The sequence below is a fragment of the Lupinus angustifolius genome, chromosome LG18 (genome assembly GCF_001865875.1).
Source record: "Lupinus angustifolius cultivar Tanjil chromosome LG18, LupAngTanjil_v1.0, whole genome shotgun sequence".
Taxonomy (NCBI): Eukaryota; Viridiplantae; Streptophyta; class Magnoliopsida; order Fabales; family Fabaceae; genus Lupinus; species Lupinus angustifolius.
The window spans coordinates 721,106-734,427 of record NC_032026.1 but is presented as its reverse complement, the minus strand read 5'-3'; the positions used below and the strand labels follow the sequence as shown (position 1 = coordinate 734,427).

At 30.9% G+C, this 13,322-nt stretch overlaps 2 protein-coding genes across 3 annotated transcripts; one reads left to right on the top strand and one right to left on the bottom strand.

The window, feature by feature from the left end:
- LOC109333231 (SKP1-like protein 1A) lies at positions 200-1,681 on the top strand. Its single transcript, XM_019568595.1, has 2 exons — positions 200-530; positions 1,196-1,681. Exons 1-2 carry the CDS (start codon positions 252-254, stop codon positions 1,367-1,369), a joined length of 453 nt encoding a protein of 150 aa, XP_019424140.1. The 5' UTR covers positions 200-251; the 3' UTR covers positions 1,370-1,681.
- On the bottom strand, positions 7,346-11,162 carry LOC109333230 (la-related protein 1B-like). Of its 2 annotated transcripts, XM_019568594.1 has the most exons (7): positions 10,714-11,162; positions 9,907-10,420; positions 9,661-9,832; positions 9,455-9,545; positions 8,148-8,219; positions 7,979-8,013; positions 7,346-7,942 (listed from the first exon to the last, which is right to left on the bottom strand). In XM_019568594.1, exons 1-7 carry the CDS (start codon positions 11,014-11,016, stop codon positions 7,702-7,704), a joined length of 1,428 nt encoding a protein of 475 aa, XP_019424139.1. In that variant the 5' UTR covers positions 11,017-11,162; the 3' UTR covers positions 7,346-7,701. The 2 variants fall into 2 exon arrangements, with proteins under 2 accessions (XP_019424139.1, XP_019424138.1); XM_019568593.1 differs by having other exon boundaries at positions 7,346-8,013.

The following is a 13,322-nucleotide window of genomic DNA, read 5'->3' as shown; positions in this document are numbered from 1 at the left end:
GTTTCTAACTTAGACATGAGTGATTCTAGTACGAAAATACATGTGAGAAACAAAAAAAAATCACAATAACTTCAGAAATGAATAAGATGACTCATTTAAAATATAGAAAAAAATGGATTTTGTATGATCTTATCCACTTTCCTTTTCCTCCCCTTGGGCTGTTCTAGAACGTTCTAAAAATTATTCATATAAATAGAGTGGTGACGCATGAAATAATCACTTCTCAGAATCGATTATCATTATCACACAAAATGGCTTCAACACCGAAGAAGATCACGCTCAAGAGTTCCGATGGCGAAGCTTTCGAGGTTGATGAAGCGGTGGCGCTTGAATCTCAAACGATCAAACACATGATCGAAGATGATTGTGCTGATAATGGAATCCCTTTGCCCAACGTCACAAGTAAGATCCTTGCTAAGGTAATTGAGTATTGTAAGAATCATGTTGAAAAGCCTGCTGATGATGATCTCAAAGCTTGGGATGTTGATTTTATCAAGGTTGATCAAGCCACTCTCTTCGATCTCATTCTGGTGATTCTTCTCACTTTTTTTAATTTTTTATTTATTGTTTTGTCATGTTTTAGGGTTTGTGATTTTGGTAATAATTTGTTTTTGTTCCTTTTGTGACATACTTATTGCCTTTGATCTTTGATTTTGGTGTGTTCTTTGTTTTGTTACCAACATGTGTTTCTTTTGTCTTTTTAAATTGTTTTTAATTTAAGCAACTTATGGCTTGTTTGTGTGTTTTCATATTTTATTATATTTGTGTTACTCCGTATGTGAGTCTCCTGTGAAGTCTCGCATTGTGATGGTAACGATGCGTACATCTATACTCACATTGCACCTTGTTATGTAAAATTGCACTCATGTTACTTGGTATCGAGTTCTATTACATTTTGGATCATTCAATGTAACTTGTACAGTTGCACCCCTGACCTCGGGTCTTGGACCCACCACGATTCCCGAGATTTCATTAAATGAGAGTCTAGTACACTGGATCGTGGATCGTCCTTCCCCTTTTTGATGTTTATATGCCATGTTTGTTAATGATGAGAATTATGTAGTGACATTGTTTGGTCTATTTTATTGCATGTTTCCAAATTATTTACTATAGTAGATTTGCTTTTAGATTTTATCTGTGCTATTTAATAGTTGATCTGATTTACTGTGTTGTATTCTGAAATTATCCATTTCAGGCTGCAAACTACTTGAACATCAAGAGCCTTTTGGACCTGACCTGCCAGACTGTTGCAGACATGATCAAGGGGAAGACTCCGGAGGAAATTCGCAAGACCTTCAACATCAAGAACGACTTTACCCCCGAGGAAGAGGAGGAAGTGCGTCGCGAGAATCAGTGGGCTTTTGAATGATTTGTGAAGCTGTGGTGGTGCTTGGTTTGTCTAGATTCTGTTTTAGTTCATATATCATAAATTACAGAGATGTCACATTGTTGACATTTGGAGAACTATGCATAAAACATTTACTTCATGAAAACTATAATATCATGCAAGTTTATGATTTAGTTGCTAGTTTATTTTGATGACCTTGTTTATGTTTCATTATGTGAACTTGGATTTGGCTTCCCTTTTGAACTTGGGCATTTGGAAGCTGTAAGTAATAGCTATATATGAAGTGGCATTTGGAATTAATGGTTTGATTCTGGTTATGGTTATTAATATCAACATTATGTCTCGTATATTTACCCCTCATATTCCAGTATTGGAGGGTCCAGAACAGAAGAGGATTCCAATTCAAAACCACTTATTCATGTTTTCGTGGACAACATGAATGGGATCGATTAGTCTTGGAGTTTCTTATATATTCTTGTTTGTCAAGGCAGTTTTTGAAGCTCACTTGAGTCACTTTTTACATTTTGAGTGAACACTCAAATTGATTTCTGAAACTTTTTGCATGACCAAATTTGGTCTTGAAAGAAAGTCCCCAAAGAATCTTCAAATATTGTTTATTTGACAATTTGATCCCTGAAATGATTGAATGGAACAAATTGGTTGTTAGAGATTTTGATTTCACCCAATTTAGTTCAAATATCTATGGATAAAATTGTACCATGGAAAATTTTTAAAGGGCCAAATTGTTTCATGGAAAAAAGAATTTGTCGACCAAATTTGGCAATGCAAATAGTTCTCGGATTTTGACTCTTACACTTACGGTCCTACTTTGATTTTGTTTCCTACATTTATCACCTTGATTTTAGTTCATCTTTTTTATAAATATTTAGGTCGATGTTAGCAATTTTCAGTCAAGTTAACATGGAACGAAAATCAATACCAACTTATAAGGAATGGGCTAAATACTTGAAAAAAATTAGAATTGGAATCCAAGTAGTCAATAGTGTACTATCATGTTGGGATAGTGGTGTTGCAGTGGTTGTCGGCACGGATGGTCGTCGCATCTGTTAGTTGGTCATAACCTGTTTCAACAAGGTTGTGTAATGGAATCCTAATTTTTAGGGGATGTCCATTTTGCTCTTATTTTATTTTTTTCATGTGGTAACAAGGTTGTGTGGAGCCAAGTTTTTAAAGAGGAAAAATATTTTTGCCCTTATTTAATGCATGTTTTTTTAGGGTTTTGGATAATACTACTCCCTTTTCTCTCTTCTATAAACACATGAACAATAGTAAATTCTACAGCAGAAATGTGAAACCCTATTGTTCATCTTTTTTCCTTCTTTTTGGAGAAGAAACATGTGAAACCATCCTCTTTCCCTTATTTCTCTCTTTTTGCATCAGGTGACTCTCATCTCAACCTCGAACATATACATTACTAGGTCAATGCCTTTTCCCTTCACTCATTTTCTCATATCCTCACTTTTTTTACAACCATGGTCTCATCTCAATTTCTAAGTTTTAATATTTTGAGTTGTACTACTTCATTCTCCTTGTTTCAAAATTTAAGAGTACAAATTGCTTAAAAAAATTAGTATTTTTAAGCTTTTTTCTTTAGTTGTAGCGGTCATACCACCACTTACAATTTTGTTGGTAGAGTCATTTTTTGAATTTGGATTCGATCATAGACCTAAAGCTAACTCGGTCTCAAATATTGATTGAGATAACCATTAAATTTGACCTAGAGCTGATTAAATATAATGCATGCATATTTTTTTTACTTAATAGTATATATATGTAATTTGAAATATGAAATGATATGTATATATGTTAATCATGTATATATGATGAGAAGAGTCCATTTACTCTGAGAGTAAGTTAAAAAAACTTACTCTACGTCTTAATCATATATTCTAGAATAATCTAATAGTTGAAATCTTTCACTAATTCAAGTAATTGGATTGACCTAAATGAATAGTTAAGATGCGGAGTAAGTCTTTTTAACTTACTCTTGGAGAATCAATGACAGTTTCAACCAAAGAGATGTCGTTACTCTGTATATAATTTAATAGAGACACATACAAATATGATAAGTGAATGAACATGGGACGGGTCGGGTAAGTCATAATTGTCCTTTATCCTTGAATATTATATGAGGCTAATTTTTGAACTTAAATATGACCTTAGATATGATGAGACTCAATCCTATTTAACATCGATCATGATTGAACCAAACCGAGTGAGCATGTGAGATCGGATATTGGTTGCCCCTAATTCTATCCAAACCACTTTTTGATACATGATGTCATAAATCATATTAGCCCACTGTTCTACTACCACTGTTGCTATTCATTACCTTCCAAAACCAGCCACCACCAACAGATTTTCACAAAAGACCAAATTTTGTTACTTGAATATCACGCAACCCAATTTCCACGTTCTACATCACAAAACGACAAAGACTATGCATAAGTGTTGTATGTGATGCCATTCAACTCATTCTCAAATTTTCACTCATCTATCTATTAGAATAAACTCATTCTACCAATAAGGTTTTGATCCAGTAGTGGAAGGCCCTACTAGATTATAAAATGATTAAAAGATTGAGAATTCGTTTTCAAAAAATGATACTCGTTAAACGAGGCAATCATACAACTCAATTTCCACATTCTACATCATAAAAGGATAAAGACTGGGCAAAAGTGTTGTATGTAAAGTCATTCGAATGATTCTCAAATTGTCACTTATCTATCCATTAGAACAAATCCATTCTATTCAATATAGTGTTGACCTAATAATGTAAGGTTCCATGAAATCCCAAAATGATCAAAAGGTCAATGGCTTAATTCCTGAAAGCGATATTTATTGGGAGAGTGGTTATACACTCCAAAAGAGATTAATTTTTTACCTAAAAGAGTGAAAAGATATATAAGTATTACCCACAAAAAAAGAATAAACTCATTCTACCAACAAGTTTTCCCACACTTCCTCGGATTCTCAAAGTGACAAACATAGAACAATGAACATAGAAGATTTCTTTCACTAAGGTTGTTTCAAACATTTTCTATCCTTAAATAAATACTTGTGTCTCTCTAATATGAGAAAAAGTTATAATCATAAAATTTAAATTATGCATGTTTCGATTGTTTTTTATTTTATTTTAAGTTATTACTGAAAATTCTTTGAAATTTTAAAGTATTTTACTTTACATAATATTCTAACAATCTCTCAAAACTAATGTATTTGATAAGCGTCATCATTCTAACGTTTTATGAAATAAAAGCATGGGTCAAATCCTTATATTTAAAAGTTTTCAATATATCATTCTCAATGTTGCTATAAATCAACTTTAATTTAAATAAAATAAAAAAGTTTAATTTAATCCTAATTTATTTACTTTCCATGATATTGTAAAAGCAATTGTAACAAAAAATGAATGGAAATTAATATTGCATTATGGATACAATATGTATGTTTCAAAAACTTCAGAACTAGCATGTTTTTCTAAGGCAAGAACTCTTCAAGTAACTTTAACTCCACTTATAATTCATTCTCAGCAATATCAAATTGATTATTGTTCTAATTATAATTTCAAGATGAATATAAGACGTTAAGCTCATATCATCCAACCAAAGCATTTCTTAAAAATAAACATCAATTAGGAATATCTTAAAATCAAGCAACATGACAATTTTTTATTTACTATTATTTTTTGGTATAACTAAGGATATCTCTTACTATATGGGTAAAAAACTAATTTGTTTTCGGAGTGAATTGAATCTTTAATCTTTTAATCTATCTGATAATATAATCGAGTATTATATCAACATCTTATTAGTTATTTTCTATTATTTAGAGTTATATTATAAAATCTCTCAAAATTTGGAGCCCGGTGTAATCTACTCACATCAAAACATACTATGAGATAATTTGACGACTTATTTAAAGTTGTTTAGGGCACCAATTCATGAGTGTTAAGAGTCTAAAGACAGGAATGTATTCTAAACTTTATTATTTATAAAGTACCAAATGGTGTATATATAAATATAGAGTTTAATATCTATACATTTTTAGTAGCGGTGTTCAAGTCCAAACCACTTCAAAATTAAAACAGAAGACCATTCAAAATAGATTAAAACTCAAAAAGTTAAATGTATTTAGATTGTCTTGAATTTATTTTTTTAAAATTGATCGATATAATTCAGTTTTTTGTTTCAACTGTAAGATTCAGATCGATCTAAACTAGGTTGAAGTAATGCAAATTTGCTACTGTTGATGTGGCTGTTACTTGATGTTGTTTTATAGTGTTTTGTTGTTGGTTTTTGTTGTTTTGTTGGTGTTGAACAGTGAATTGTTTTTTTTTGTTATTGTTAAACACTATTTTGATGTTGCTGTTGAACAAATTGATTATTTTTTTGTATTACAATTAATATTTTAAAGTGTATTATGCTCAATATGTTAGTCATTTTATGAGTTTTAAAGTGTATATGTGGTGTCAATTTTTTATATAAAAAATCAATCTAAACCGAGTTGAAACTACATATAATATATAGATCATACGTCAAAATATAAATAAACTAGACTAGAATATAATGCATGCTAATTATGTCTATAGATGATAATTTTTGTCTAAAAATCGGTCCAAACTGACTGTGAACATCCTAACTTTTAGTGTGGAGTTTTTCACATTTTTAATACATTGTTCATTTAATTACTTTTATTTAAGAATCAATGTTGATTAACATATAAATGATGTGTTAATAATATATAACATTATTTAATAATCTATAGGGAAAATGTAATTATATATTTCTGAACTTTTTCCTATAATTTTTTAATTTGGGTTTACTTTGATAATTGTAGTTTGGGGTGAGCATAGGCAGAAAAGACTTATCTCTTACCTAATCCTAAATATTGATAAAATCATTCTTAGATCCAGATTTGATCCTAGACTCGAAGCTAACTCAATCTCAAATAACGACTTGAACAACCTTCGAACCAAAACCCAAACTAAATTAATTCTATTACATATTTCTTTTAGATAGTCTTTTCGGTAATTTACTCATTATTATAAATATATAATTTGATATATGAAATTATATATTAATCAAGTATATATGAGAAAAAGTTAGAGAACAAAAGACACTTTTAAGTTTTAACAAAAGAAATAACATTATTCTATAAATAATTAATAAAAACACATATAAACATGATAGTGATTGACCTTAGGGCGAGTTGAGTTGGGTCAGGTCATGTTTGCCGCCTACCCACCCCTAAATTTATTTGTGTCTAATTTTTGAACACGAACATGACCACAGACCCAAAGAAATCTGACTCTATTTGGGTCCAATCATTATCAGGTCAAACCAAGTAAGCAGGTAGAATCGGATCCTGCTCACCTCTAATTACTAGACCTTTTCTCTTATAGTTTCCTTCTATATACCGATGCCTTAGTCCCACTAGCTATATTACACCAATGTATATACTAGTTCTGACAAATTTGTAACTCCTGACTATCAAATTATTTTACCAATTTTTCGTAAGATTACATTTCATACTGAGACTGATTACACGAATGAATAAAACTAAGGATTAAGGTAAAAAATGAGCAATGTAAAAACATGGTGTAGCATGAAATAAACTTTGTTGAAGAACTTGATGAAGTCTAATTGGACAATATCCCAAACCTTATACAGGTGGAAAATAACAGCAAAAGCAATTCAAGCATAAGATTTTTTGTACTAGTTTTTTTTAAATAGATGAAAGCTGAAAGTTTAGAAATATATAAAGTCATTCCAAATATGACATGAGTTGAGAGCAAAGGACACCATGCAATGATTCTGTAGGTGTAGTGTAGGGCTTCTTCTCCTTCGTCCACATTCAACTGTAGCTGTAGCTGTAGCTACCAAAACTGAATCAACAACCATCAACACATAATGCTTCTGATCCTGATTGGAAAAACTGGCCCCAAAGAATATAAAAAGCAGCTGAGGGGAACTAAGGGGAAGGCCACAGAACTAAATTAAACAAAACAAAATATCCCAATTTATATGGCAAACAAAATCAACTCACCGTCAGAGTAGGAACAACAAGCCCCATATTAAATATAAGTACTTAATCACTAGAGTCATGCTACAAGTTCCATAACCGGAAAAATAAAATAATGTAAGTGCCTTTTTTCTGTTTTATAGAAGGTAATTTCTCCTCATTTCTTGGTCTTGTTTTCCTACGTACCTCCTGAGAAATCATGTCACTATACCATATGCAAAATTGAGACCATGTTAGATCTCTGCTTCCTTTTTTCCTCCCAAGAATATTCTCCAAAAAAATATGGTTTTTAAAGAACATCTGCAGCTCTAGTTTCGTGCAGAAATAGATTTATCGGAAACTTGAATACCAGCTTGACTGTTGCCCTCGCCACTGGAATGCAGAAACTGACAATTCAAATCCCCATTAGGTCTGTTATGTGAAACATCTAGTCCTCCAGCAGCGGCATTGTTAGTTGTCTCTAGAGCAATATTTTGGACTTGATCTGCCAGCTTTTCAATGGTCTCGGAACCTGTAACGTTAGCAGGCTGAACAGGAGCCAAGGGCCATCTTTCATTAGCAGGCTGAACAGGAGCCAAGGGCCATCTTTCCCAATCACCTCGTCTCCTTATTTTGTCACCCTATATGAGGATGAAAATTACGACAAAACAAGTTAAACACTGAAAAATCATTTTCATCAGATATTCTATCTAAAAAATGTCACCACTTCAAATCCTTACACCCACAAAATACATGGCAAGATCAATGGAAGTACCTGCACTTCAACAATAGATGAAGTTCTAAGAGCATCTAATACAATGTGGACACTATCCGTCAGTTCCTTCACCTAATAGAGAAAAAAACATTTATCATCTTTCAGTAAATGAAGCTAGGATCCACATATCAAGCATAGAGTTCAAAAATTAATAATAGTAATAATAAATGTTTGACAGGTAGTTAAAACTTCTCAGAAAATAACTACAAAAATGTTTCATCGCAGTAATAATTTATTCACAATAACTATATCCATTAAATACAACAATTAGTTCAACAAGTAAAAAACATAAATAACATTATCATTAATTACAAGATAATAATAATCATATCAATTAAATACAACAATCAGTTATTGTGGTGATCACATCATTTTATTAGAACTAAAAGATGAATGAGTGAAAGTGAAAAAGTATCAAAATTAATTCACATCAAAAGCTGTTTTTTAAGGTATGCAGTTAAACATTCCTGTATAAAGCAAATTTTATCATTAGAACCCTAGCATTCATATTGTCCTACTTCAGTGGATAAAGGTCACTTCTACAGAAGGCCAACACACACAATCGATTTGCTATTAGTATGATATATCCACTACAAAAAATTCATATCAGCATAATATTAAAAAAAGAATAAAAAACATAAAGAAAAATAGAAAATAAAAAATAGCCCACAAGTTTATTGTTATAATAACTTCTATAAAACTAATGTTGGCTTAGATTCCAGCATTTGCATTCTCACCCCTCCTTAAAATGCAGCACTTACCCTGATACCATTTCTGGAATATCAGTTTCAAGCTTTCAAGTCTAAATACTGATCTTAAAGAGTAAAGTTACTTTTGCCTACGAGGAACATTTTTCACTGATATGATGCACAACCATATGTAGACAAAACATATGCTACCACCTTTTACCATCCCGTCATTGTTGCTGGGAGAGCAGTTAAATTAAAAGATCAGAATAAGGTTTCTATATCTGTGTAATCAATCATGACTAAATATGATTGCTAAAAGCACCAGAACAATATAATAAGAAGCTTCCAATAATGACAGGAGATAATCAGATGTAACTTAAGTCTAAATGATGGCCCAGTGCACGAGACTCCCAACCAATGGGGTCTGGAGAGGATAGCTGTATGCAGTCTTACACTTGCAAGCAAAGAGGCTAGTTCCATATGTAATAAGTTAGAACATGAGATTAAATACTTACAGAAACATGCATTATATTCTTAGTCAGCTATGAACACAAACAAGCAACCAACAAAGTATCAAAAACCAAGCAATCAAATACCCCAAAGGCCCAAACAACTTACTTTATTGAAGCCTGCTACTAAATTTATGTGAACCCAGCCCTGGTCATCCATTTTCTTGCGCAAGTATTCATCTTTTACTAAATTCACCTCACTGCAAAAGGCAAGCTTTAGTATTTCTACAAGTCAACTTCACGAGACAGATAAAAAACCAGAAAACAACAAAATGGAAATAATGAGCTAGCAGTAGATCAAAGTGTAAGAACTACCTGAAATAATAATCAATCTGCTTGACTATCTTGCTATGCAGCAGAGGATCCAAGTAAGGAAGAAACACTTGCTGTAGTGGTTGTAGGGAAGGATGAATCATAAAAGGAACAGATCTTAGTGCATCCATGGGTGGAGGAGGTGGAGGACCATATACCACTGGAGCTTGTAGGTCTGAAAATGTATATAATCATCAAGGCATAGACAAAAACTACAAAATACATATTCTTAACATTAACAAAACTTACCAGGATATACAATAGGGCCAGCATAAGACTGCATTAGTGGTGGTTGGGGAAATAAAGCAGAAGTTGGAGGTGCTGGAGGTGCTGGAGTTGCTGAAAACCTTGGACCAAATCTTGGTGACATATAGTTGTCTCTACCATTGAAATTTCGGTAAGTATACCAATCATGATTTCCACGGTCTTGATCACGCCTGCGGCCATAGTTATGATGGTGAGAACCATCTCCACGTTGATGTGGACCACCATTCCGATTTCTATATGAATTACGCTGATGTGGGTTATCATTATACACAAATCCAGTCCTAGGTTGATGTTCCTTTGGTGAAGAGTTGTTGCTGTGGGCCCCTGTCAAAGGCAATGAACCTTGAGGAGCAGGCAACTGTGGTGGATGTCCTCCATTAGACAATTGGTTTGGATAGCTACGCCTAACCGGCCTCTGGTGAGCCGGAACAATATTGTTAGTGCTTACATTATCCCTAACCTCCCTCTGAGGAGAAGGAACCCCGCTTCCAGTACCCTACAATCAGCACACAAAAACACTTCATCACTGTCTACGTTCACATTTAAATCATAAAAAAAAATTAAAAAAACACATGACATATATGCTAAAAAAAATTTAAAACCACATGAATAATTTTTGCAATCAATAGCAATAAAGTTGACCTAAAATCAATGACACAACATTTTTTCTGCTACAATATCAAAACGTAATTAAAACAATAAATTGTAACAAATTTGAGAATTACAAAACTGAACCCTAGAATATACTTATCAATCATCTAAACCAAAAAAAATAGGAATGAACAAAACCTGCGATGACGATGGATCCATGAAAGCCTTAACCGATGGAGAAGGCGATTTAGCAGAAGTTCTGGTTGATTCAGAAAGAGCGGGCCAAGAATCAGCGCTGATGAACGGATTGAGTTGTGAAGAAGAGCCTTCATTGGAGTGTTTATTCCAAACATTCCTCGTAACATTGCTCCCTACGACGCCGTTTTCGTTGGTATCAGAGAGAGAATCAGAAGAGTCTTTAGCGGAGGCTGCAATCTGGCTCCACGGAGTGGCGACGGCGGCGGTAGGGGAATGATCGGAGGAGGAAGCGTTGGAAGCCATGAGATATGATCGGAGAAAGTAGTTATTAGGGTTTGATCTTCTCCGATTGGTGGAGAAAGAAAGAGAGAGGGGATTGAGGTATTTATAGGCTGTGAAAACGGAACAGTGTGGTGGGGTTAACTTGTTTTTCTCTCTTTTTATTCTGACTGAGAAAAGAATAACACACTCTCCTTTGTATAATATAACCAGCTTTTCTTTTACTAAAATACCCTCACCATTTATTATTTAATATAATTTTCAAAATTAGATTTTGTGTATATCTTTTAATAACAGAAATCATATCTCACAAAATTACTCAATTTCTCTATCTCATAACAATCATATACTACTAAATGTTGAATTTTAAATTTTAAATTAGTTTAACTTTTATTTAATATACATGTGTCATATTTTTATTGGGTTGGATATACGAGAATAATATAGAGGATTTAAATTTATTTTTTAATGTTGGATTTGGATCAAGTTTGGATAATATTATTTGTTTCTAATCATTATAATTAACTTGAAAATAGAGATATGAGATACATATTTGATTTTCTGTTAGAATATTTCTTTTGAAATTTAGAATGTGTGTATCTTCATGGTAGGTTTGGATCAATATTAGATATTATTTATTTAAATTCATTATAATCAACTTCATAATGGGGCTAGATATATATTTGATTTTTTTTGTTAGGATAACCTTATATATTATTTGAATATTTTTTTATGTATTATAAAAATGTTTTCGGCTTTATCTTTAAGGAAATATTTGTTAGTGTTCAAAATAATGCTATCTCGATATCTTCTTTGTTTGATTTCGAAATTAAATGGAATTTAAATTTTATGTATATCTTAATGATGGATTTGGATCAAGCTTGGATGCTATTTTTTTTAAATATTAAATTCATTATGATCAACTTGATAATCGGATTTGTTCATAGAATATTTCATTTCACTTTATGAGTTTTAGATATATTTTTTTTATAATTATGATATTTCTTTTTTTATGATTACAATATTCCTTTTTGTCTAAAATATAAATATAGTAATACATTTTATAAAATTAATTTTACTTAATTAAAAAATAAATATAAATTAATTTAATATATATTTCAATGTTTTACTAAAATTAATTTTGTGTATATCTTTGTGTAATTATTAATTTTTCAATGTTTTTTTCTTTAATTTAGAAAATTTTAAGATGCCAAAAGGATACAAGAATGAGTTATTTGAGAATGATGAAATCATCAGCAAAATGTTAATTTATTGGTATAAAGTTCTATTAGATCTCATATAAATTAAAAAGTTAAGAATTTAATTATTGTAAGTAACACTTATTGAGAAATACAATCACGTACTTAAAAGACTAATTAATTTCACATCCAATACGATAAGGGATATCACTAGTTTTACCAAAAGTAATAGTCTATAATGTTCAAGTAGCATCTTAAGTAGGTATCAATTCGTAAATAATCAGAAAAATATAATGAAATCCACAATTAATACTTGAAAATTTCATTATTATAATTTCCAAAATCGTATATTTCATTAAAGTAGGTATTAATTTGAAAACACCAATCTCCCATCATCCTTTAATTATAATTGGATGTTTAAATCAGCTAATTAAATACTACTATTATTACTATGGTAATATACAATTTGTTCCTCACGTTCTTAATTTTAGGGGGCTAAATATCTAATTTGTATATATTTTAATTTGAAGAATTAAAATGTCTTTTTTATATAAAATATATTTTATATTATAAATTTTTGTATTGAGTGTACACTATATTATACGTTTTTGTCTTTATTATAATTTCATTTTAAGTGAAAGATATGATTAATATGTTGGTGATATTTAATTAATTATGGTTATATGTTTTTTATAAAAAAAATTAAAAATGTTAAGGCATTACTTCGTAATAATAATAATTACACAATGTTTTGGCAAATTATTCTATATTTTCGAGGATAATCTTTTATTATATAATGACTTTTTAAATGAGACCAATTCATCCATGTTCACCTACTTTTTAAATGTGTACCATAAATCAATAAATATAATAATTGTATAATTTTGTGAACACTTAATTTTATCTAACTTAATCAAATTAAAAATTCTTTTTTTGACAAAACAATAATATTTAATAAATAATTTCGAAAATAATAATAGATAGGTAATTAGAAGCTTCCAAATTGTTTTGAATTAAAAAAATAAGTGAGAAAAGTTAGTATTTATCTATTTATTTTTTAATAAAAACCGAGTGGATAAACACCTGATAAAATAAAAGTAAGAGGGAAAAGTTTGTTACATATTTTTTAAT

Excerpts from the sequence above, each read along its gene's own strand:
- LOC109333231 (XM_019568595.1), top strand. The coding sequence starts at position 252 with ATGGCTTCAACACCGAAGAAGATCACGCTCAAGAGTTCCGATGGCGAA. Across the intron at positions 531-1,195 it reads CTCTCTTCGATCTCATTCTG|GCTGCAAACTACTTGAACAT; the intron begins GTGATTCTTCTC and ends TATCCATTTCAG.
- LOC109333230 (XM_019568593.1), bottom strand. The coding sequence starts at position 11,016 with ATGGCTTCCAACGCTTCCTCCTCCGATCATTCCCCTACCGCCGCCGTC. Across the intron at positions 10,421-10,713 it reads TGGATCCATCGTCATCGCAG|GGTACTGGAAGCGGGGTTCC; the intron begins GTTTTGTTCATT and ends TGCTGATTGTAG. Across the intron at positions 8,014-8,147 it reads CATCTATTGTTGAAGTGCAG|GGTGACAAAATAAGGAGACG; the intron begins GTACTTCCATTG and ends ATCCTCATATAG.